General features: G+C 39.7%; 5 protein-coding genes across 6 annotated transcripts; 2 read left to right on the top strand and 3 right to left on the bottom strand.

Annotated features, from left to right (window-relative positions):
• Positions 1 to 1,034: 1,034 nt before the first annotated feature.
• On the bottom strand, positions 1,035 to 8,188 carry gmppb (GDP-mannose pyrophosphorylase B). Its single transcript, XM_008321059.3, has 10 exons — positions 8,057 to 8,188; positions 7,101 to 7,278; positions 6,946 to 7,026; positions 6,711 to 6,759; positions 6,314 to 6,456; positions 5,904 to 6,062; positions 5,593 to 5,671; positions 3,871 to 3,998; positions 3,582 to 3,764; positions 1,035 to 2,809 (listed from the first exon to the last, which is right to left on the bottom strand). Exons 2-10 carry the CDS (start codon positions 7,227 to 7,229, stop codon positions 2,678 to 2,680), a joined length of 1,083 nt encoding a protein of 360 aa, XP_008319281.1. The 5' UTR covers positions 7,230 to 7,278; positions 8,057 to 8,188; the 3' UTR covers positions 1,035 to 2,677.
• Positions 8,189 to 8,501: 313 nt separating this feature from the next.
• On the bottom strand, positions 8,502 to 12,686 carry pde12 (phosphodiesterase 12). Its single transcript, XM_008321058.3, has 8 exons — positions 11,828 to 12,686; positions 11,220 to 11,647; positions 10,924 to 11,029; positions 10,327 to 10,471; positions 10,095 to 10,173; positions 9,867 to 9,989; positions 9,522 to 9,727; positions 8,502 to 9,203 (listed from the first exon to the last, which is right to left on the bottom strand). Exons 1-8 carry the CDS (start codon positions 12,394 to 12,396, stop codon positions 9,084 to 9,086), a joined length of 1,776 nt encoding a protein of 591 aa, XP_008319280.1. The 5' UTR covers positions 12,397 to 12,686; the 3' UTR covers positions 8,502 to 9,083.
• Positions 12,687 to 12,823: 137 nt separating this feature from the next.
• atp6ap1la (ATPase H+ transporting accessory protein 1 like a) lies at positions 12,824 to 14,688 on the bottom strand. The gene is made up of 4 exons (XM_008321074.2): positions 14,537 to 14,688; positions 14,167 to 14,217; positions 13,822 to 14,059; positions 12,824 to 13,644 (listed from the first exon to the last, which is right to left on the bottom strand). The coding sequence occupies exons 1-4, from the start codon at positions 14,686 to 14,688 to the stop codon at positions 13,387 to 13,389; spliced, it is 699 nt and encodes a 232-aa protein (XP_008319296.1). The 3' UTR covers positions 12,824 to 13,386.
• A 3,012-nt stretch (positions 14,689 to 17,700) lies between these two features.
• On the top strand, positions 17,701 to 19,424 carry rps23 (ribosomal protein S23). The gene is made up of 4 exons (XM_008321057.3): positions 17,701 to 17,818; positions 18,531 to 18,690; positions 18,983 to 19,103; positions 19,237 to 19,424. Exons 1-4 carry the CDS (start codon positions 17,815 to 17,817, stop codon positions 19,381 to 19,383), a joined length of 432 nt encoding a protein of 143 aa, XP_008319279.1. The 5' UTR covers positions 17,701 to 17,814; the 3' UTR covers positions 19,384 to 19,424.
• asb14a (ankyrin repeat and SOCS box containing 14a) lies at positions 19,410 to 25,279 on the top strand. Of its 2 annotated transcripts, none has more exons than XM_017036487.2 (12): positions 19,410 to 20,571; positions 20,685 to 20,916; positions 21,015 to 21,055; positions 21,200 to 21,334; positions 21,431 to 21,916; positions 22,498 to 22,669; positions 22,884 to 22,989; positions 23,431 to 23,610; positions 23,698 to 23,826; positions 23,914 to 24,042; positions 24,390 to 24,543; positions 24,635 to 25,279. In XM_017036487.2, exons 2-12 carry the CDS (start codon positions 20,783 to 20,785, stop codon positions 24,808 to 24,810), a joined length of 1,842 nt encoding a protein of 613 aa, XP_016891976.1. In that variant the 5' UTR covers positions 19,410 to 20,571; positions 20,685 to 20,782; the 3' UTR covers positions 24,811 to 25,279. The 2 variants fall into 2 exon arrangements, with proteins under 2 accessions (XP_016891976.1, XP_024915718.1); XM_025059950.1 differs by having other exon boundaries at positions 19,412 to 20,916; positions 21,431 to 21,589; positions 21,671 to 21,916.
• The last annotated feature ends 120 nt before the right edge of the window (positions 25,280 to 25,399 follow it).

Raw genomic sequence — 25,399 nt, 5'->3', positions numbered from 1 at the left:
ACAAAACTCCACCACTCTCTGTACTATAGATTTATGTACTTATGTACTAGATCTTTCTCAAATCTGTGAACTTCATGCAGCACTTTAAGAAAACTTAAGCACATTTCTTTCAATTAATCACTGTCCCTAAAAACATGTCAGATAAAGTTATGTACTTATGTGACCCTTGTGTTTGGACTCCATCACTGGTCACTGACTAACAACTACTGTTACACCAACCATTTCCATTATACTTTTTTTGGATCTACCTATTTTCCAACTGCCTTGCAGCTCCAGCTTCAACATTCACTGTACATTGTCTCACATCAGCTCATGTCCAAGTCTTCGCCTCTTGGAAATTAGGTCCAAACTGTTCCTTTGATCTGCTCATTCATTCAAACCTGTCATCTGTCACCTCCAATAATTATCCTGTCATTTCCTGTCTTAGAAACTGGTATAAACAGCATGTGTCCGAAATACATGTGTAAATCAGACAATATTAAAACAAGAATCAAAGATTTGGTTCAAACATTTGGTTCAATTTTTGTGCAAGACAAAAACATATATATGTTGTTATATATATATATACACATACATACCATGAAACAGCAGTAGGAGAACTCAGGCCTCTCCTCTGTACCAGATGAATGAACACGTTTCATTCTCCACGAGGAAAACATCACATAGCAACACTACCCCCTGCTGGATAATTCACTTTTCTATGGCACTGAGAGATGAAGCAAAACAACTTAGAATGCTCAATATTTAAATAATTTTCAGGAGTATAATTAAGCCCAAAATAAACGTTTTTAAATCTTAAACTCTAAACACAGTTTTTTATTCATATTAAAAATGACCAAATGCTTCAAAATGTAATAGGCGGCTAAAAAGAAAACTACAGAAACACTGAATTCTAACTGCAGCTGTAGTTTGACTTGAAACCACGTTTCTCACAATCCATTCAAACACTAACATCTTCTCAACGTTTCATTCTTATTCACATGCAAAGATATTTTTGCATGCACAGCAACATAATGCAAAAAAGACAAGACAGATGATATCAATGAGTAATTTATATTATTTTCTTTAAAAAAACAACAACTTGATCATAAGAATTTACTTCATTCACCCAGACACGTAGGTCTTCACATGCTCAGTATTCTGATCTTTTTCATCATCACAAATCAACCCAAAGATTCCTTACCATGTACTCAGTGCTGTATGTCATTATGCACAGCTCATATCAATAACAGAAGGTAAAAACCTTTCACACCTGGACTCCATATTTGAGTCAAAAACAATCAGCTTTTCGTTCCCTTCTCTCAGACATCTTTGACATAACCTCAGTTGGTGACATCACAATAAGGAAAATATTAAAGGTTAAGATCCAGCCTTCTCCTGCAGTTATTTATGGTTAAGAAATACACACCACTTGTTCTTAGTGAATCATCTGTCCATTAGCCTAACTAGTGTTTCCCAACATCTCACAACGCCCCACCACATTAAATTGTCACCAAAATTATATGTAATGAAATATAATGTTTTGGTAGTTCCTATTTACGTCCTCAGTGTGAAACCTGTTTAGTTGAACACAACCCTCACAGGAATTGAAGAAAGTACATTTTCTGCAATACCTATAAGAATCTTTTTTTTAACTTTTACATCCATCTGCTGCCACCTAGTGGAAAACGCTGCGTCTGACAGTTTGATGTAGACAGTGTGAGATGTACAAGTACCATTTGTAAAAGACATGTTTAAAAAAGTAAAACCTTACTATATGTATACACTTTAGAACAGTAAACTGTTTGGCAACAAGAAACAATGAGCCATTCAATGATTAAAAATGACATTTCATCAATGAACCAAAGAACACAATGCCAACCTGATGATGTCAGTGAAGGCTGCACTCAAGCTAACTGCAATCAACAAAACATTGCTATACGGTTAAACTAATCCAGACTCTGCGTTACAGCTGTTTAAGCTGCTTCAAGTGCACCACAACTATAGACTATACTGCATAGAGTTAAATTGATCAGATCAGAAGTCTCAGTCATTGTTTCAGTGTCCATGTGTCTCCTAGTGCAGTGATTTCCTTCCAGTTTACCCAGTGTCTATAGATGTTCAGACACAGGAAATGCATAGTGAATATAAGAAGCAGTGATCTTTAACCATGATTCGCCCTAAATACAAAGATTAGTCCTTTCACCAGCTCAGATAGACCAGTCCAGAGAGGCCAGACAGGATGAAGTGTGCAACTAAAACCTCGGAAAGAAACAGTCATGATTAGCTGAAGCCAGATCATTGTTCCCCGGATTGAAATGTTGCTTTTTGGTATTAAAGAATCTCTAGGAGCCTTTAGTACAGTGTGCTGATGTGTGCACTTCTTCAAATACAGACCTGTTTCTGTATTGTAATTTTCAGAATAGTTTGAGGATCTGAGTCGCTTGATGACATCACACTCGTGCTTATCTCATCAAGTCGGACTGTATAGAGGGACAGCAAAATAGGGCCAAAAACCCCCACAGAATTAACAATATCTAATGAAAAAGGCCTTTTTCTTCTTCTTGACTCCTTTCCTCTCCCCCTCAACTTCCTTGTTCAACCCATTCTCCCTCTTTTTTCCCCTGGCACAGTTTGGGCATCGGTTTGAGTTCAGTAACAATAAAAATGGACACTGATCTTCCACCTCTATCCCGTGCTACATGATGATCCTGGGGTCGGGAACGGACTCGTTGATGGATTTGTGAGGCAAGACATTGGCGCCGTTGAGGTAAAGTTCATCGTTCACGATCACATCCTCCCCCAGCACCGTCACATTCTCCATACGAACCTGACAACGGGCGTAAACGCAGACAGGAATCGTCGTCAGAAACTAAACACAGCATGAGACAACATACACCAACAGTTCACAAACAAGCTTCCATTTGTCGACAGGCCGGCTGTCGTCCCCGGTGTCCACACATTCACATCTTTTCAGGGATGGCTCGATCCAAAACTCTGGATCTGTATCATTTTAATGTTGGTCAAACTTTCAGGAGCGAACATAAAAAAAACAGCTATAGTCCAACCGATACTTCAAATTGCAGTATTGGTATTGATATCATACATGAAAAAGATGTATCGAGCCATCCCAACCTTTTAAATTCAAGACTCAAGACGCTTGGTGATACCTGCACCTCATGTTGAGAACCAATGCCTTGGAGTGTTTTATTCAGAAAGTTAGTGACTGCTGTTTGACATAGTGGTGCTTCAAAGTTAGTTTTAGAGATGTTTTAAGTTCTGATTGAATTACCAACAGTATGAAGTAGTAGTACCTTAAAACTGTGAGGAGCACTATAAGGTCTAAGTACTAAGCTGGAGGCCTTTCCTGTTGACTGTAGGTTTAACATTATTCCGCTGTGTTGTATGCGAATTAAATAACATCTATGAAGTGTAGCCAATGAAATCCATCATTAAATTTGTGTTTTTGACACATTTTCTTAAATAAACCATGTTTTCACACCAGTACACAAACACTTACTGGACTGTACGTTTGATAAAAAGCAACTCTTGTCATTATTGAACTGATGTCATCCTGTTACATGTCATCCTCCTGCACTCACCCACTGCCCGACAGTAGAGCGCCACCCCACGATGCAGCTCTCCAGCCATGAGTGTGATCGAACCCGCGACCCCTTCAGCACGGTGCAACGTTTTATCCTGACGCCATCCTCTACAACTACGTCGGCGCCGATGGTTACATTGGGTCCGATGGTGCAGTTTTCCCCGATCTGGGCAGTTGGGTCCTGCAGGGCAAAAAAAAAACAGACAGAAGACAGAAGATGAGGTCGAATTTGAATGGAAATTCTCTCCACTGACAGAGGTTTCAAAGAGAGGAGGAACTGCACCCACCACGAGAACGTTGCCGAGAAAACCGGGTCCAGTGTGAAGCCTCTCAGGAGCTTGTTGTCGTAGCGACTGAAGGTACATACACATCCCTGTCAGGAAGTCTTTGGGCTGACCGATGTCCATCCAGAACCCTGCAGACAGACAATAAACCACTGAGACAGGGATGTGGACACGGAACCTGAAGGGTTCTCTGTGTTCTACATTTATTTACACTAGAACCAAACAGACATAAAGGCTATAACACTACCCGTTAACTGCCTGGTATGTGGGGGTAATGGCAGCAGGTAATTTATGAGTCTACTAAATTAAACTAACCCTGTTGATTAAATCTTCCATTTAATTAATTTTGGATTAGTAATGTTTGGGCTTCACGGACGACACTTTTGCTCCTAAACTCATGGTGAAGTTCTTAATAAAGATATCTGACATTAGCCAGAAAAAAAAATCACTGTTGATTTACTACATTTAAAAAGGGAAAGATTAAAAGTTTTCTTTTAGCCGTGTCTTAAAGTCAGACTGAGGAAAAAAGGACACAGGGTTAACAGGAGTCAGTAGCTATGTTTACATAGACTTTATAGAAGTTTCCTCTCCATCATCATCATCATCATCATCATCAGGTGAAGCGTTTTCCTATTATTTTAATTCAATACTTCATGCATGCGTGCACCCATCATACAGAGATTGTCGTATTGTATTCCCAGATAAACAAGGTAATAAATAATTAATTTTATAGTGAATGAAAATTTTGCTGCTGTAATCATAGCTACTGAGTCAAAACAGTCGGTTTGTTCTGAAGGACAGGATAAAAGGATTTTCTACCAAACTGGAGGGTTTGAACATGAGGTTAACACTGTTTCGGAGGAAGCTAATGTCTTTAAATGAGGGCTGAGGAACTGAAGCAGCACAGAAACACTAATGAGGATTCACTTTTTCCATTCAACTCAATGCTTGCATGTATATTTGCAACCAGGAGATTCAAAGTTGGTTCTTCAAGACTGTTTGGTTCTATACATCTCTACACTGGAATCCAAAACTACAAGTTCAGCTATAAAGACAAAGCACTTATGTCTGGATGAGCTGTTTGCTGCAGAGATCAAAGTTAATTGCAGTCACATTAAAGATGCCATTGTAAGCCTTAAGCCTTAAATATAGGGGGTTAATCATCCATCACACATACCTGTTATGATTTCATGATATAATTTCTTTTGTTTAAATACTCAAGGTAATATATAATAAGATAAATCAGTTTGTTTTTTGGCAAGTAACAAAAGCACACTCTGTTCTAAGCCAAGAACCAAGCCAAGAATTCGGCAGCCATGTCCAATCAATCCTGTCATGCAGAAGCTGTTATTTTTTCACTGTCATTTGAGAGCAACAGTTACATCATCCCTGCAGTCAGAATGCAACTACATTTTCACACCATTTTTCTTTTTTGGGACCAAAACTCAATGTAATTCAATAAAATGTAATTTGACAGAAGAAGAATCACTTTCAGCTTGTCACTCAATCCAGTGTCACAGTGGTTGGCGACAGTGATTTAGGCAGAGCCCTTACACAGGACACAACAGAACATGGATGTGGACTCGAGGTGGAATTGAACCCACAAATCTGCATGTTTAGAAGCTCTGGTTGTGCTGATGAGCAATCAAGTCTACCTCTTTAATTTCGTTGGTCTGTCGGTCAGAGTTTTGAGCAGTGTTCATTTGACTGTGTCATTACATTTACCCTGCAGCTCCATGGCATACAGCTGCCCCTCCTCGGCCATGAAAGGAAAAATCTCTTTTTCTATAGATGTGGGTCTCAGCTGCAGAGGAGGAAAAAAAAATCAAGTAAATTACAGCAGTAACACAAAGGAAATCTAGACGCCTCTATTCTCTCCGGTGTCCTCACTAGTTTTTTTTAACTTTAACTGACTTCATTTTAATATTACGTATTATTTCAAAAGTTGGAAGATGATCCTTGATATCTTTAACTCAATTGCTAACAAAACAGTGTGAAGGAGGCTCTTGGTGTGTGTGTGTGTGTGTGTGTCTCACCTGGATTCTGCTGAGCATGCTGGGGTTGAAAATGTATATGCCGGCGTTGATTTTATTTGAAACAAAGACCTGAGGCTTCTCCACAAAGCGTTGGATACGACCACTTTCTGCCTCAAACACCACCACACCATATTTAGAAGGTTCCTCCACTCGCGTTACCTTGAACACACACACAGACACACATACATAAACACACAGACACTAAGTCAAAACTACGCTTTACCAGCGTCATAACATTACATGACCTTGAGTTTTTTTTGCAAAAAGAAACTGACTTAAATTCCATAAAAACAAACAAAATGTATTCTTTCTATTTATTTAATCCTGTTAAATTATGTTACATGTTTTTATTCAGACAGAGCCTTAACCCTTAAATAAATAAAATAATTCAAATTATCTCTGTCTCTCACCACAATTGTTCCCTCATTCCCATGGTTTTGATGAAACTGCAGAAGATCTTTGAAAGGAAAGTCACAGATGACGTCCGAATTGAGGACAAAAAAAGGCTCATTGTCCACATCTAGCAGCTCCCGAGCCAAAGCCAGGGGACCAGCTACACACACACAGACGCACACGCACATTAAGAGGAGACAGAAATAAGTGTCAAGTTCATGACATATATTCAGATAAATCCAGTCACATCTGTGATAATAATCTCTCATGTAAATATCTTATTTGGACAATACTAACATCATAACTTAACATGGGATAATTCTTTAAATGTGCAGTAAAGTGACAGTCTCGAACAGCTGGGATCTTTTAATGTTATTCATCCCCCCACCCCCTCTGTGATAGGCAGAACCTCACCTGTACCCAGAGGCTCTTTCTCATGAGAGAGGGAGATACGAATCCCAAGCTGAAGAGAGAAGAGCAGAAAAATCACTGTTCAAGTCTCAGAACAAATTAATTTCATGTACGTGATGTTTTTCAACATAAAAAAGCTAGGATTTATTTAAAAGCACACAAATGTCTTGTGGCTTGAACTATAAAAAATGTCTTGTGTTTTGTTTCTGCTGACATGTTTTCGTAGTGTCGTACATACCCTCTGTTCCTGGACTCTCATCTCTCTCTCCAGCAGCTCTGACATGTAGCTCACTGCTAAAACCACATGCTTCACTCCAGCCTGTATGAACAGACAGTTCAAGTCACTTGAAGACCATAAAGACAGGAGGGCAAATAGTCACAGTCTTCTCTTACCTTTACCAGTGCCTCAACCTGGTGAAGCAGGATGGGTTTATTGCAGAACTCCACCAGAGGTTTGGGAACACTCAGAGTGAGTGGGCGCAGCCGCGTCCCATACCCTCCCACCAGGATCAATGCCTTCATACTTCTAATAAGTTAGGGCTGGGCGACTGCAGCTCATCAATATCAAAACCTAAACCAGAAGCACCAGAGAACAGAAGCTGACATGACTGCATGTCTAATACAGGACATGCGTCAATCATTCTTACTTTTGATTCAAGTATTACTTTGATACAAACTATGTTTGCGTATGTGGTGTACTTTCAATGGAATGGAAGGAATTCCATAATGACATCTGATCTTTCTGCACCTATGCACAACCAGACTATAAGGTAAACATCAGTTGCTGAAAAGGTGACTTACTTTGCTAACATTACAGGTGAATAAACAAGATCATAATTACATCAACGAAGGTGTGGTGACCCAGGAAAAATAGTTCCTGAATATTTGTTTAAGACAGTAGTAATATTGTATTATATAAAAGCAATTGCTGGCTAATTAGTAAAGTACATAATTAATAAAAGTACGATAATCATAAGTAAAGAATGTAATATATCTGATGACTACTCCAGTAACAATACAGTGATAACATGTGAATGCATCTCTAATAAAATTCAAAAGTCATTCGGAGGCTTTCCTAAACATTAAATGTAACAATGTATAAAATAGATGTAGTGTATACTGAGATGAGTGTCTGCTTGAAAACCGATATTTTTAGATTAAATACACAGTGAACTCAAGATATGGTTTCTGTTTCACCAGCGAGTCTAACTAGCTGACGTTAGCCACAGGGGCTAACATTACATGAATGAATTGACAACAATAAAATTAAACAGCGTCAATTTACAGGAGAGTGAAAACTGGCTTTTTCGTCAATGTGTAACTGAAGCAAAAAATTAAATAAAACTTACAGAGAATTTGTTGGTCAAACGTGTCCAAGAGATTTCTAACTCAAACTCAGAATGACACGTAAGAGCGTTTAAAGCCGAGCCGATGGGACAGACAACATCCGGCTTAAAGTTTCAAAATAAAACGGGTTCGCCTGTACTATTTTCAGAATGTGTATTAGTATTAGAAGGAAACACGGTGTAAAATATTGCAAACTATGTTAATAGGTCGATAATTGGCTAACGTCTGATTCAATTCTAATGTCAATTAGATACACCATGATGTAATATATGAATAACATAGGTTTGCTTAGTCCAAAATGTAAACAGAAAATGTTACCGTGCTTTTATACTGAGAGCGACGCAGTCGTTTCCGGTTTGAATCTAACTGACTCCTTTATGTTGAAATCCGGTGACTCTTTAAAAAAACGACAGCCGTTGAAAAAATTTAAACAAAAAACGGTAAACATTTTGAATTCAAAGACTTTTAATAATATAATATAAATACAGTATTGTTTTCATATATGCACGGTTGATTTATCGTAAATATAAACTTTCTTTACTCCCCTCAATTATGACCGAGTGGGAAGTTCCGCACTGGCTCCGCCTCCCCTTCCCTTCTGCCCAATGAGAGAAAAACAGCGTGGCGATGGTAGGCGGATGTCCGCACCCATCAAATACAGTTTATACAATGAATTGACTATAATTCCCAATAATAATAGCATTAGATATCTAAATGCTCTGAACTCAAAATAAATACTGTTTAACTAAAAAACACAGGACTATACAATCCGTTAAATCATATTTTATTAATTCATCACTAAATATCAGTGATAAAAATATTGTTTTATATAATGGACTCATAAATAATGTTTAGTTACAACAACATTGACTTGTGTTGTTCATTGACAGTCCATAATTCATAAATTTCCTCCAAAGATGGGGGATTCTGTTCTCACACTCTGATTTCATTAAAATATAAATAAAAAAGTAAGACTGGGGTTTTTTCTGCCATCTTACATCCAGGTGTCTGGAAATTATAGGTCAGAGGTTAGGGGCTCCAGTGCAGGTCACAGACAAGGGCAATGTGGTCAGAGGGATGAGCCACACTGGGCAAAGCCTCATAGGTGGTGACCTCCTGATGGGTAGGCAGAGGAATCATCTGCTCCACCTTTACACATAAACAAAGAAAAATGCTGGTCTGTTAGTTATTCGAAAACAATATAATTTTTTTAATCAAAAGAAATACCGGAACTTCACCCATGACTACAAAAAGATTCTATGTAAAGCTCTTCTTCTTTAAATAAGCTACTGTGAACACAAAATAAACATCAGATTTAAACATGCAAATTAAACATCCCAATTATTTTCTGAAATGCTTGTGAAACATTTACAGTGGTATTCTGAAGTAGAAAAAGCCAAATTTTAACCTACAAAACATGAAAAAAGATTACATAGTATGGAACTGGTCAGGTGTGAGTACTAGTACCTGCATGCTTTCGGGTTGGAGGAAGATATAATCCAGGCAGCCGTGAAATCCGCCCACATAGTTGGTGTAAGCCAGTCGACCACAGGCACTCAGCATCGGAGGAAAGCCAGAGATCAGCTTCATCCTGCATGACTCCTCTGGCTCTGAGCTACTCCAGTCTGGGTGCTGCTGTGGAATCAGAGACTCTGTGACCAGCTGGAACACACCTGAGGACAGAGGAAAGAGCAACACGCTGATACCTCTGCACCAGAGCAGATCAATGTAATAAATTCTTATTTTACACAATAAACTCTTAGACTTTTAAGGCTGGCACTAAAGTGGCCAGGCCCTCAGACGCAAACTCACCAGAGTCAGGGGAGGAGTTGAAGTCTCCACAGAAAATTAAAGGAGCTTCAGGTGCGATTGCCGCCTTCACATGATTTAGGTGTTTGAGAGCCACGCCCATCTGAACCAAGCGGACATTCCCACCTTTGGAAGAAAGTGTTTATATTTCCTGTTTGCTCATAGGATTAGAGTTAGTTTGATTAAAACAGAGACTGAGGTTTCTATACATTTACAATTAGTGTTTTTTACCTTTTGGGTGCCAGTACAGGTGAGTGTTGGCAATAAGAATCTTCCTATCTGGTCTTCTCACATCCTCAAGCAAAGTGACCTGAAAAAAACGTCTTGTTGATATAAATGATCTGAAGCTACTGTCTAAAAGATCTTTTGACTCTGATAATATATTACAACACACACACAAACCTTTAGAAGCATTTTTGCAGCATTTTTTTTTACATTGTAAGATTACATCAGCTGATCTCACCTGCAGTGTGGTTGATCTCTGCAGGATCTTGTCCTTCAGGACACTGTTCTTAGAAATCATCTCCAGCAGCTCTGAATGAATGGGGTCAGAGGTCAAGACCTCACTGAGCATGATGTCATGGCTGCTCAAACACTGAAATTTTGACCTAAAACACATGAAATTAAATTTATCAAATACCTCCAAATCTATTTATCAAGTTTTTTGTGTACAGTAAAATCACTCACCAGCAAATAGAACATTAAAAAAAATACACAACTTGTGAGGGTTTATACAAACAAGCAGGACAGAGTGGAGTTGAGAGTTTCACTGAATGTGCAGTTTTTTAATTACAGGGCAATTTTTCTTCACAACCATTACACATATCAGGCTTGTGCACAACATACCAACTCCACATTAAAAACTAGACTAAGTTTTTCATTAACACAGCAGAAACACAACTTTAGTCAATCCAGTAAAAAAAAAAAAAAAAGCAGCATTTTTCTCCAAGTCTCCAAAAGTTCCAGGAGAGAAGATAGCATCTGTTCTGAGAAATTTTTAAAAACCTGAGCCCCTTAATGCATCCACTTATAGATAATCAAGAATGTATCTTAGTCTTACCTGCGATAGAATGTGGCCAGTCCTTCATGCTGCTTCTCTTTGACTCTAAAGACACCTTCAAGACCAAAAGCATCCAAAGATGGCATTAGACTGTCCACAAATACCCCTGGAAAGTGCAGAAAATATCAGGAAATATTAAAACAGAGTCAAAATAGTCCTAGTAGCACCTCACTGAAACAATTGGTAGGTCTCTTAGCAATAAACACGCCATGATTCTATGGCATATTTTTAGGAAATCCATACATAGTCTACCTAGATAAATATATTTTTCAGTGATATAATTCCTCACTGATTACCTTTGTCCACCTCCTGCAGACAGATGATGTCAGCATTATAACCAGCCAGCTCCTTTTTAATCAGGTTCTGCCTGTAGTCGAGCTGAAGGGCGTAGGGAGCACAGTAGGGATAAAGCACAGTCTTAGACAGCTCTGTCTGGGCGTAGATATCTGCGAGGATGTTGTAGGACACCACCCTCATGGTCGGCCACTCCGTCTCTTTGACTGTGTATATGTGTCTGTTGTCAAACGTGCACATGCCCGGTCCAGCCTCCACTGCTCCAACAGAGACCAGCTCTTTGGCCAAGCCGCTGCGACTTCCATCTTTAGGTGTGCACCGCAGTTTAAGCCTGCACCCAATGTCCTGATTGGTTGGAACGTAGACTCTCCCAACTCCTACCTGAGTCCAATCTGTATCCTGAGGAGCATCGGTCTCAGCAGCTTCAGGGCTTACAAAAGAAGTAAAGGAAAATTGTTATTTTTTAAACAAAAATATATATTTATATGTCTTCACCTATGTCCCAAAGAGGTTATCTTGGTTGTAACTGGCTGCTGCTATTTTATGATAACGAACAGCAGGTTTTTTATTTATTACCATATGAACATTACACATTCTTGTTAACAGGTACCTTGTCTGCGTGCATTTTTCTTTGAACCAGGAGAAGTCGCACTCTTGCAGGTTCCCAAACTCCATCTCCAGTTTAGGGCAGACGGGAAAATCGGCCAGCATGGACACCGGCAGCTCGGCTGTGATGAAGGACGGTGCGTTTCTTTGTATGGAGTATTGGACATCTCCCACCTGCAGCACGGCTCCGTCCTGCCAAGCATCCGAGTTGAGCACCGTCTCCGCAACCTCGTGCCCTTCGTAGATGAGCTTGACCGGGGTGACCTCCGGGGACTCACTAGCCTGTTGATCCATATGCTTCTTTGACTTCTTAGCTTTCCTCTGATCCTTGGCGAAGTTGTGGGAGATCCGTGTCAGCGCTTTGCCCAGAGGCTCGTCCTGGTCCCGTTGCATGTGTTTTTGACTGCCGCCCAAAATAAAGGAGATGGTGAGTTTGGGCTCCCCGGGGAGACATCTCACTACCGCCGACTCCATCCTGCTGTGGAGCGGCCAGGCTCGGCTTAAAGGTCTTGCTGAAAAAATATGCAGTCGGCCGGAAGACAGTGTGAGAAAAGTGTGAAAACGGATAAACATAAGGTCCCTTAGGCAGGAGAAGCAGAGCGCAGTAAAATAAAGCACTAACGCTGTGACACGGAGTACTGTTGCTGACCGCTACACAATTAGCCAGTAGTAGCACGAGGAAAATAAAAATAACGTAACAACTGATTGTAGTTTACACGTAGCTGTCTAAAAAAAGATTAAATAAACCAATTAAACCATAATATATCGGCCTCTAGGAAACTGTTACACCACATAAAACCTGGAATTTAATAGTTATTTGTGCTAACTACGGACACTTCTGAAGGCAGCATGGGAGGTTTTTTCTGGTGTTTACTTCCGGTTACAAGGGCAGTCTATTACGTACTGTAGCGCCACCTAGTGATAGGCTTTGATGGGGGGAACTACAGAAAATAAGCAGATTTTAGTCAACTTTTAAAATTCGACATTTTATCGTTTATACAAGTCCTTGTTTGCCTATTTTGACTGTTTTAATGCAACGAGGAAATGTATATGAACAAAACAACAAAACTGTAATGTACATACCATGCAGTTTCAGTGCACTAGAGAAATGTTACTGTTGTGGCCAGAGTTGAGGTCAATTTACAGAAAGTAGGTCTAATACAGCCGATTAACCAGGAAGTGTGTGGACGGGTTATTTATAAACCAGTGGAGTTGAATTGTGCTTGTGTGTTGAGAGGTGTGATTGATGTTTACAGTAGTAATTCAATTTTAACAACAACATTTCTATTTTGTTCTCCTTATTTTTCTGTGTCCTCGTCATAGACTTTTACATATGGATATATTGTCTTTGGATAGATTTATGAACATTATTTTCTTGTGTCATTTTCCATTTCTGTCAGTCATAATGTCATCATTGTGTTTGACTAAATCCAGGTGCCCTTAGAACCAAAAATTGGTGGTTCCGTAACAATTAGCAAAGGTTGGAAAAAACGGAAAAAGCCAGAAAAAAAACAAACAAACAAAAAATAAACCACGATCTTATAGTGTTTACATGTGTTGACACTATAGAATGTTTTTTTCCTTAACATTTTCCATGTAGCCGTGGTCAGACTGTTCAGCATTTTGAAGGAAATAGATGTGTGCCTTTTGTTCCTCGTTGTGTTCAATGTGTTTGAGGTGGATGACCATGTGCAGGCCATAGGCCAGGACCAGCAGAAGGATGAGGGAAGTGATGAGGCCCATCAGGATGGCTGGTGTCAGGAAGGTGGCACAGTCGCTGGCTGCAGAAAACTTGGAACTTGTGATGTTGAAGGCCTGGATCTGAGGAGAGAACAAACACATGAATCTATGAAAATCTTTTAAGAAGCCCTCAAAGTATGTTGTCTAACATCCACAAGTGGAGGTGTTTGTTGTTGTAATAAAACAAGTACACATTAGATTGGAAATTTAGCTTTTCTCTTTTACTCTTCTACTAATTTAAATTGGAGACCAGTCAACCTGGAAGTCAGTGAAGGTGACAGTCCACTGGTGGGCGGGGTCATTGGTGGGCAGCAGCAGAGCACTGTGACGCTGTAGGTTGCTGACATGAAGGCAGTGATAGGAAGAGGAGGTCGGAGCGTACACCTCAGTGACATTGAACACTGCCTCCCCAGTAGTGTTGAAGAGCAGAGAGATGCTGTCCACAGAAAACCACCATTGACCTGAAGACTCGTAGAAAGTGTTGGACAGCTGGAGTCTGCCGTTGAAGGAGTAAGAACAAACTTTCCCCGTCAAACTTTACATCTAACCAAATGCTTACTTTATAACCTTTGACTCTCGCTGCAGACAGGTGATAGAACTGACCTGATGGACAGGCCTTTTAAATCCTCAACATCACCGAACTTCATGACGAGCCTTTGAAAAACACAGAAACACAGACAGAAAGACAAAACAAAGAGGAAACACATTGAAGGTTTTTAAACTTTAGTTATTCAGTTAAGTCTCAGATTGTTTGCTTCTCCTGCTTTGGAGGAACTTCTCACACCAGCAATGAAGAACAGTTGGTTTAAAACCTAATGTGTTTTCATCTGGTGCTGTTTCTAATTTGTAGTATGGACTTTGTCAAATCTATGTTTGTTATAATATCTGACCCAAGGTGAAAAAGGAAATAATGAAAGAAGAAAAACTCCTGGCTCTAGGAATATGTAACAACAGTTTCAAAGGGTAGACATACGTTGCCCTGTCGTGGCTGCAGATGGACTGACTGGTGTCCACAGATTTCTGGGGAGAAAAAGCTTGCTCAGTCAGGTCCAGCTGCTTCTGCTGCCTGTAACTCAGGGCAACTTTCCTGGCCTGAAACATGATGCACGGTTGACCACTGGACATCACCTGGAAGGTAAATGGCAATAGTACTAATAGATAATTACTTATTTTTAATAGGTACATTATGAGAAACCAATAAAACCTGCTTTCTTTGTCAAAGTTATTCAATTCATATATGTGTAATCCCAGAGATGTATTTGTGCTCATTTAATACAACAATGAGAGCACCGTTCCTTCTATTGGATCATCTAAAAACCACCACAAAATAAAGCTATACCAACTTTAGAAAGTATTTCTAAATATTAAAAGCTGTGCCACCTTGAGGGGAGAGAAGGGCACCGCAACTCCAGGCATTTGAAGTAACTTCCTGTGTACAACACCTGGAACCTGGAAAGCAGCCTGGGGGAGGGGGATGGCGGGTGGGATTAATGGAAAATATTATGTTGATATGCCAATTTAAGTGATAAATTATTTTAAAATATTTTTGAGACACATAGTGGCCTGATTGACATTGATATAAAATGAATAGAATGTTCATTTCAGCAGGGCACAGTTTACCTGCAGCATTTGAGTAAATTGTTGGGTTGCAGGTACGAAACTGTCCTTCAACCACAGTCCAGCATCAGTCTGTGTCATCACGTCATCTGAGTCAAACAAACATTTTTAGAGTATGTTTCATCATGGAAATATCTTAAGAATACTACCCATAATAATAATAATGTGACTTGAATGTATAGGTATCCATCTTTACTTTATTCTTCTTGTCCATTATTAGTTATTCATATACTTATCTTACTTATGTATTAACGTATTACCTTCTACCATAGACCAAATGTCTTTTTGTTTTACCTTGGTGCTCATCAGAGACTGAATAAACAGCATCCCTGTGAAGAGAAGGGATCAAAGATTCAGATCATAAATATCATCACAGAACTTATTTGTTCAGGTTTTGTTTGTTTTTTTACAATCAATAAGATCATATCTTATATGCAGCCTTTTCTTTTGTAATTGGTTTTGTTAATAATAATGGACAACACATAGGATTAAACAGTAAAACATCCATGATCCTCCCTGGTTAATTGAATTGATATGATCCTGGAAATATATGGAAAAGAAGTTGTCAATGCTCCATATCAACAATGCAGCTTGAAATTTGACTGGAACTGTATTATTTTTAAAAAACATCATGTTTATTCATGTGGTAGCCTTGTTGGTGCCTAACACATCATATTGGACGGCATTTAATTTGGCCCCGTAGGCAGGGCCAACCAAACAACAGAAAAAGAATAAACTTGTGTATTTACTGGATTAGGGTTCACAAATTTGGATTTTGGATCATGCTCAGAATACAACCAGAGAATACAATCACACACACACACACACACACACACACACACACACATACTGTACACATACAGTTAGGTCATGAAAATCAGTTGGCTCTCAGCCAAATGGAGATTTTGAAGCTTCATCCTCTTTTACTGTGGACAGTATGCTCATGCTGTGAAAAGTAAAAAAAAAACAAACAAACTCTTTGCTTAAGGGCTGACAACAACATGTAAACTGCATCAAAAACATGCAGTTCATTTACTGTTCCATCATACCATTCACACTCAAATTTAATTTTCCATTTCAAAATTAAAGATTTTTCAAATGAGTTATGAAAGGTCACAAAATAAATGTTTTCATTTCTGTTTGAGTTCAGTGTTTCCATGTCCTTCATGATCATAAAATACAATTACATTAAAAAATAGTAGGTCGGTTTTGAAATTCCCAGTGTCTGGTCAGTCTGTAGCTGAACCTGAACACTGAACACACGTCAAAAGTCAAAGATTAGAGTCAGTAAGGTCAACATCAACATCAAGAGTCATACATTTGTTTTACATCCTTTTCTCTGCCTCTCTGCCTGTCTTGTTTTACCTTGTTTTTCCAGGTTGTTGGTCAAGGCAGGTAGAAGGTTCAAGGAGGAACAGAGAGAAGATGGAGAAACAAGCATATTTCCACACTGAAGCCATCACTGCTGTGACCTAGTGCGATGGCAGCACATGCTCTATTTCCCTCACCTCCTAGTAATCTACTTTAATCAGCCCACTGGCCTTAAGCCCTTCAACGGTCTCATGCATCAGCCAATGGGCAGGAGAAAGAGGTGAAATGGGTTAAGAGAAACCAATCTGTCGCTAAAGGTGTTGGCACATTTTCTCATTTTTAGGTCAGCGTGTTTAAAGCAAAGGACTTTTCAGAAAAACAAAAGAAAATGATGTATAAAAAGCATCTCCAAAGCATGCTGCTGCTGCCACCATCATTTTCACAGTAGATACAGCGACCAACAACAAACCAAGAAAAAATCACTTCAGCTTCTCTGATGTTCGCTTGTTTACATTGAATTTTGAAGGGATACAGAGTCCTGTATGGTGTCATTGTTGGGGCAGTTTAGTTGCTTTTTAATTGCTTTCCTGATCAATAACTTAAATATGATGTGTTATGCATTAGAAGCTCTTATAACTTAATGTTTTGAGGTTAAGTTTTAAGTGGACATTTGTTATTTTTAGATTATTTCAATATGTAACATGTTTTATGATTGTAATATTTGTAATGGAATCCATTACTTTTAGCTTTAATTACTTTAATTTTAGCTAATTGGACTTACCAAAAAAAACGTCTTTTTAGAAACATGGATGACAGTTAAATGCATCAAGCACATTGGAGTAGCACAAATAAAGAAAACAAGAAAATTCATGATAAAAACACTGGGAACAAAACAGTTAAATATTTTTTTAATGTAATTTAAAATCAATCAATGTTATTAAATCACCGATTAAATAAACACATTAAAAGAGGTCCAGACAATAACATTTTCTGCTCTGCTGATATTTACTTACATACACTTACATACAATACAATACGTAATATATGTACAGTCTAACGTAAAATCATGTTAGACTGTACATATATTATTTAATTTATCGATCAGAAATTATAATCCAATAAAGTCAGCGTTTTAAAATGTTACGATAACATAAACAATAAAGTTTTGACAGCTGACACATGAATATAAATGTCTTCAGAATAATAAGAAAATATTTTAATCAGGCACATAGTGAAGGGAACCTTGGTTAGGGTCCTCGGAATCGACATTGCCGCGGTGCACTCTGGATCCTTCCTTTCGGTCCCAGGCTCGCTAGTGAAAACATGGGTATGTGTAAAATATCTTCTTAAAATTAGAAAATATTCTTATTTAAACCAATTTTCACCCATTCGGGGTCTTCATGAAGGTGTTATGGATTGTTTTTGATGAGATTTTAGCAGTAAAAACGCACAATGTTGTGAAAGAATTAACGTTTTATCCTGGTCTTCCGCCGCAACGTGGGGCGGCCATAATACGTCTGAGTTAGCACTGTTAGCCTAGCGTGAGCTCCACAACATTTTATTCTTTTGTTGAGTAAGAATAACAAAAGCGTTTTGTCCTAGATGTTTTTGTGGTTTATCGAGCCTAAGTCATACTTGTATTACTCAGGTTACACTTATTTAGCAGATAATCGGCGTGTAGCCGGTGGCCTCAGTTCACATGCAAAGCTACAGGCTTTCGGTGAACGGTTAAAGTGACACCAAAAAGTCATTTACACATTTTTTAGTATAAAAAAAAAAGTTGTCTCGGTCAGAAAAGATTAATTAACGGCAGATTTGTTGTCGGGGTATGTCCTTTATTATTACCCGTGTTGGCGTTGACACTGTCATTATCCATAATTAGTTGTGGGCAAGTGTCTTAATTGTTTAGGTTGATAAAACAAAATTTAACAGGAATTTGGGGTAGTTTGACAAGTGCTGACTCAATGAATAAGTTATAACCATTGTAATAAGGGACTATGACTGTCCTAATAGTTTTGTTTTACTGGTATGTTTTTCAGGAAAGTGTCGTGGTCTGCGTACAGCCAGGAAGCTCCGTAACCACCGTCGTGAGCAGAAATGGCACGATAAACAGTACAAAAAAGCCCATCTGGGCACAGCCCTGAAGGCTAACCCCTTCGGAGGAGCTTCCCATGCCAAAGGCATTGTCCTGGAGAAAGTGTAAGTAAAAGTTTTACTTATAGAACCATTGATCAAATGATTTCTACACTATGCTGATTTACATCCAACTATTTAGGTCCTGAACCTCAGTTTCTTTAACACTTGGGTCTTTAGTCTAAAGATAACAAAAGCAGAATATTGTAAATAATAAATCTAAGTAAACTGCAAAGTGAATACCCTGCAGACTCACTGGAAATCAATTGTATGTTTAAAGACATCCTGTCTCCCTTTTTTTATATATTGTTAAAGTATTTTACCCAGGATGCTTAATTGGTTTGTTTTCCCTCTGCAGAGGTGTCGAGGCTAAGCAGCCCAACTCTGCTATCAGGAAATGTGTGAGAGTACAGCTCATTAAAAACGGCAAGAAGATCACCGCATTCGTCCCCAATGACGGTTGCCTTAACTACATCGAGGTAAGCTACGTTATACACTCTAAAAGAGAATGGATTTAGCAGGTGTAATTAACTATTAATTTGGAGCATTTTTTAATCATGGCTTAGTTTCTGCCAGGCTTAATGTTTCTTTCCCTTTTCTCCTGACCTTCAGGAAAACGATGAGGTTCTAGTGGCAGGATTTGGACGTAAAGGTCACGCCGTCGGTGACATTCCCGGAGTTCGTTTCAAGGTGGTCAAAGTGGCCAATGTGTCCCTGCTGGCACTCTACAAAGGCAAGAAGGAGAGGCCCAGGTCATAAAAAGATGGAGCGAGGAATAAAATAAAGAAATTTTGAACTAATATGGTTGTTTTGTCATTTTGTAATTCATTTAATGGCATGAACTGCTGTTTGTTTGACATAATCAACACACAAGACCAAAAAACAGTGTTAATGTCTAGTATATCTAACAGTTGAATACTTGGGTGACATATCAGTGTTCAAAATAGGACAAATTGTTGGTGCACGTCTTGCTGATGCATCTGTGACCTAGACAGCAAGTCTTTGTGATGTGTCAAAAGCCACGGTATCCAGGGTAATGTCAGCATACCACCAAGAAGGACGAACCGCATCCAACAGGAGTAACTGGACGTAAGAGGAAGCTGTCTGAAAGGGATATCCGGGTGCTAACCAACTCTCGTTTCCACCAAAACTGTCCGTCAGGGCCTCCACAGGGTCAATATACTTGGCTGGGCAGCTATAGTCAAACCTTTGGTCACCAGGTGTTTCAGTTTCATTGTCCATCCCCTGTATATGCTGTATGTAGTCTACAGTGTAGCAGTTAGCAAGCCTGCCTTGCAAAAAACAAAGTCCTGGGTTCAATTCCCAGAGGAACCACATATCTAATAGAGCCTCAATTGTGGCAGCCTGTAGCAGTTGAAAAGACTAGCACTGTAAATTTCCAATGAGGATTCAGTGTTTTCAGGCAAAATGACTGCTCTGGAGTGAATACTTAACTAGAATAAAGGTTTTTATACCTAATACTGGATGTAGTTGGACAAAACACATCTTTGTATGCTAATTAAGTTTCAAAATTATACCTTTTGAGCCTACTGTAAATATACTCCTTGTGTCTGTGTAACAAGCTCAAAGAGAACAACACAGTGTATGAAGTTGGCTATGGTCAGTGGTGCAGAGTGACTGCTGATCAGCTGACTGCATAAACTTAGCTGCAAGTGTAAATATAGCAGCACAGTCCTGTTCCTCATAACTTTTACTGTTTGAGTTCTGGGTGCAGATCAAAACATCCGTCTGACATTTTGCAGTTACTACACTGCAAAACCAAAGAATTCCTTGTAATTTAATAATTTAAGACTTCTTTTATCAAAGATAAATCTTTAGAACAAACAGCTGCATTTCTGCTGAGGCACTAGAAAAACCATACGACAACAGATTCAATCAGCAGGGACTCCACAATCAGAAGACGGAAATACAGACACAGACCTTAAGGTAATTAAGAAGAACCTCTGTGTACTGTTGTTTACTTGAACTGTATTTTCTTGAAAATATATTGAACTTACAATTCAATTTTGGCCCTGTCCTGTCGTATAAACCTGAGACAGCTTTAACCAACAGTTGATGAATGGAGCGAGCGTCCCTACATTTTTGGCCTTGTAGAGCTCCTCATCCCCTGGCTGTGAAAACATTTAATTAGGACAACATGGAGTTTCAGCGATTTGGCCTGGAGGAGGTGGATGACGAAGACGATGAAGCCACGCAGCACATGATAGAACAGAGTCTGGTGGAGAGCAGCAGGCAACAGGACAGCCAGAGTGCAGCTGGAGTCGATAGGAGGTCAGTGGAAAATAAAAAATAATATAATTAAAGTTTTAAATTATAGTCCATGATGCAACATGGATCACTTCAAACTGTCTGTTTTCGTCTTCCACTAGAGAAACAGAGAGCAGCAGCATCTTCACTGCCATTAGACAAGGTGAGGAAGGTGACGCTGCTCTTCTGCAGCATCGAGCTTTAACCAAAGAAAGTTTTTTCTTGTGTTCACACGTATTCCTAGTTACACACAGAATAGTACAAAGTACAAAAGGCTGAGAGTTGATGTATTTCTCTTTGTCTGCAGGAAATGTGAAGCACCTGAAGGATCTGTGTGCCAAATACAAAGACAAGTTTCTGCAGGCAGACGGCAAAGGTTGGATTCCTCTCCATGCAGCAGCGGCTCAGAGCAACCAAACCATCCTGGAGTTCACATACAAAGGTTTGTATCCCCCTGACAACTTTGATTCTGCATAAATACCAAATTACTGATTTATAAATATGTCCGACACCTGACACACAGCTGTTCTGTCCTCAGCCTCAGGGTCCAACTCTGTAAAGCATCGTACTAATAAAGGTCAGACTCCTCTTTTCCTGGCAGTAGAACAAGGTCTGATAGAAAACGTCTCCTTCCTCCTCAGCCATGGATCTCAGACAGACTGTCAGGACAAAGACGAGGACTCACCACTGTTTGTTGGTAAGCTGCTCAGCACTACCACTACCACTGTCATAAATCACAGGTTAATTCACCTGTCTGTCCGACTGTGTCTCACTGCAGCAATACGTTCCGAGCGCTCAGACCTAGTGAAGCTGCTGCTTCAGCACGGCGCCAGGGTGAACCAGGAGGGCTGCAACGGACGCAAGCCCCTTCATGAGGCCTCACGGCTGGGCAAAGCAGCACTGGTGAACCAGCTGCTGGATGCCGGAGCATGGCCAGACCCTCGCAGCCACTACGGCCTCACGCCACTGGCATTAGCAGCACAGGGTGGACACCTGGAGGTGGTGCAGATTCTTCTGCAGAAAGGTGAGACGTCAGGGAGGCCTCAAGTAAATCCACAGCATCCACACAACTGGTGAACAATTGTTGCATTGTTCTATCTTTAAAGAGAAAGTTAGATCAGTGTTTTTTTAACCTTAGGGTCACAATCCCACATGGAGTCACCTGGAATTCAAATGGGGTCACCTGAAATGTCTTGTAATTGATGTAAAAAATAGTGAAAAAAATATTTTTGCACCTAATTGTTATTATTTTTTTAAATTACAATTATAAATGCCACCAAACTCTGGGGTCGCCTGAAATTGGTGATCAGGTCACAAGCCAAAAAAGGTTGGGCACCAGGAGCAGTAGGCTACTTAAATTGCTACCAAAGAAGTTAATGGACAGATGTATAACTTGACATATTGGAACATGGACATTGGTCATGGAGATGACGCCGTACTTTAGGTGTCAGGGCCTGTTGCTGTACAGAGCTGTACACCTCCAAGAATATTGCAACCAACCTTTTACAATGCACCAACAACCACACCTCCAGTGCTTTTGCAGTGGAAAATAAACAGACTGACCTGAGAGTAGTGGGAGAAGTTGTTCACACTTGTGTACTGCAGGTGCAGACGTCCTGTCCCAGGCGCAGGACGAGGCGTCCATCCTGTATGAAGCAACTGTAGCCGGAGATCCAGCTGTCATCAGTCTGCTGCTGGAGTACGGAGCAGATGCCAACGTAGCCAAGCACACAGGACACATGCCCATCCACCGTACGGCACACCGAGGACACCTGGAGTAAATCATTAATAATCATATTTTCACTCAGAGTTATGCTCATTGATTGAAGGGCTAGTGTTATTATTATAGTAAATACACGAGCACACAGAAACAATTCAGATAGCAAATTAAAAGAAGAAAACTAAGTTTTAGTTTTTATGTCCACTCTATAGATGTTACTTGGTACATTTCACATACAAAGAAGGTCATGTTTCATGTGTTTGTTCCTCAGATCCTTGAATCTGCTGATTCCTGTAACTTCAATGGAGGATGTAACTGACAGTGGGATGAGTCCACTACACTCTGCTGCTGCAGGAGGACATACACACTGCATCAAGGTGTTTAAGTGTGTGTCTGTGCTTTTTCTATTTTTTCTATAAATTCATCCTTTCATCGTTTTTAGCTACAGTCTACTCCAGTTTATTCTTTGTTCAAGTCCAGTTTGTTTATTCATTACAAAGCCCCAGGTCCTTGACTCACCATTTGATGTTTTATATCTTTGAAAAAAAAGAAAAAAATAAACAGCAAACTTGTTAATAATGAGGAAGATTCTCTTATCTGAGGCTCTAGTAAAGGTCAGGGCAAATATGTCAATTGCAATGATGTTAAATGTATGTTTTGGAGAATTAGGCTAATAAGGTGGAATTTATCAGCTAAAAGAAAAACATTTTTTAAATAAATACATAGTTAGTTTTTAAAGTTTTCACAGTGTCCACACTGTTCATATCAGTGATCAGTTATGTAACACTGAGCCCTTTTTGTCCCATAAATCCCATCAGGCCTTGCTGGAGGCTGGTTACGACCCCAACTACATGCTCCACCCCTGGGTTCGGCGTAGCTACGACGATGAGAGGAAGTCGGCTCTCTTCTTTGCAGTGTCCAACAACGACGTGGCTTCAGCCAAACTGCTGCTGGAGGCTGGAGCCATGGCCAATCAAGATCCTGTCAAATGTTTGCAGGTGTGTGTGTGTGTATGTTTACAATGTGTTCATGTGTAAAATCAACATTAACAACACTGTTGATGACCCACTGAATGTTGCACTAAGGTTGCACTACGTTTGGGCAACTATGAGCTGATCCACTTACTGCTGAGGTTTGGAGCCAATGTCAACTATTTCTGCAGAATAAACACAACACACTTCCCCTCAGCTCTGCAGTATGCACTCAAGGACGAGGTAAACCAGCAAAACCTCCCTGCTCTGTGACACATTCACGCAATATTCTGACATCTTCTCAGGTGTGTGTGTGTGTGTGTGTCTTAGGTGGTCCTTCGAATGCTGTGTAACTTTGGTTACAATGTGGAGCAGTGCTTTTCTTGTCGCTATGGCAACAAACCCCACTTCCCTGATGACTATGAGGGATGGAGTGACTCTGTGATCAGAGATACTATGGTAAACCACAGTCAGAGTCCAGATGAAGAACATCATGGTCCCTGCATCTCCAAGACAGATATGTCAAACAATTCAACTACTATAAAAATGTTAAATGAATTAAATTAATGTTGTGAAGAGATTTGTCACTAGACTTTGGTGTTTCATCTAGCACGCATGACAGGTTGGCATCTCAATGTTCTTTCTGATACGGAAGGTCAGATTAATTGGATCTATAGGTCCATGTGGGAGTTACACATCAAAAATCCTATAAAATATAAATATTAACCGTACATCACTGCAGAGAAGTCTGCAGGTAAATGGCGGAGCAGTTCTGACCTTTTTTGTTTTTACTCTTGTCAGTGCAGTTCTGTGAGGTGATCACCGTCTCCTGGCTGAAGCATCTATCTGGTCAAGTTGTTCGCATTCTACTGGACTACGTGGATCACGTGGCCCTGTGCTCCAAACTGAAGGCAACAGTGATGGAGCAGCCTGAGTGGCCCGACATATGCAGCCTACAGGGTGAACTAAAGCAAACTCTCTTCATGCCTACATTTTACAGGGATGAAGCCGGAGAACAAAAGTGAACTTTGAACTTCTACCTCCTTCTCAGAAAACACTCGTTGTCTGCAGCATCTCTGCCGGCTGACAATCCGTCGCTGCCTTGGACGCCTTCGTCTCCGGTCACCTGTCTTTATGAGCTTCCTGCCTTTGCCAGGGCGACTGAAGGACTATGTCCTGTACAGGGAGTATGATCTGTATAGTTGTCAAGGAATGACAACGGGATGAGGACAAAGGAAGAGAAAGAAGGATGTTAAAAAACTGAAGTATTTTTCATTAGTCTGTCCTAAAGATTTAGTTAAGATAATTTTCCATCTTAAAATCAAATCTAAAAAACAAAAGTACTTTAGTTGTGGGTTCATCTAAAAAAATTCACTTTCACAGAAAAGGGCCTTATTCAGGTGTAATGACCATTATTCATACATTCAGGTAGACATTATTAAATAAAAAATATTACATATGTGACAGCAAAAATGGTGTGCACTGTCAGCCATTTTCCAAGGCCTAAGAATCCACGTCTGAAATAAAACCGTATCAGAATTTTCGGCCGTGTCACAAGCTTATTCTTCAGGCCTGTAAAATGAGATTGTTGTAAAAGAATATAAAACCTAGTTTCATTGATGGCCTCGCACAGACTACTTTTTTTATTGTGCGTTATTGTTGTTTGAAAGTGAAGCATAAATATTTAACTCTGCCAATGTAATACCAACCAATATTTTTTTAAAAGACAAGGTTTCTTATTCCTCGGTTAAGGTACTAAAAAAAAGTCATGTTAACATGGATCAACCTTTTACTCCGTAATTACAACACCAGCTAC

This window comes from Cynoglossus semilaevis, chromosome 11 (assembly GCF_000523025.1).
Source record: "Cynoglossus semilaevis isolate Cse_v1.0 chromosome 11, Cse_v1.0, whole genome shotgun sequence".
NCBI lineage: Eukaryota > Metazoa > Chordata > Actinopteri > Pleuronectiformes > Cynoglossidae > Cynoglossus > Cynoglossus semilaevis.
The sequence above is the reverse complement of the archived record's forward strand: the minus strand, read 5'-3'. Positions and strand labels throughout refer to the sequence as shown.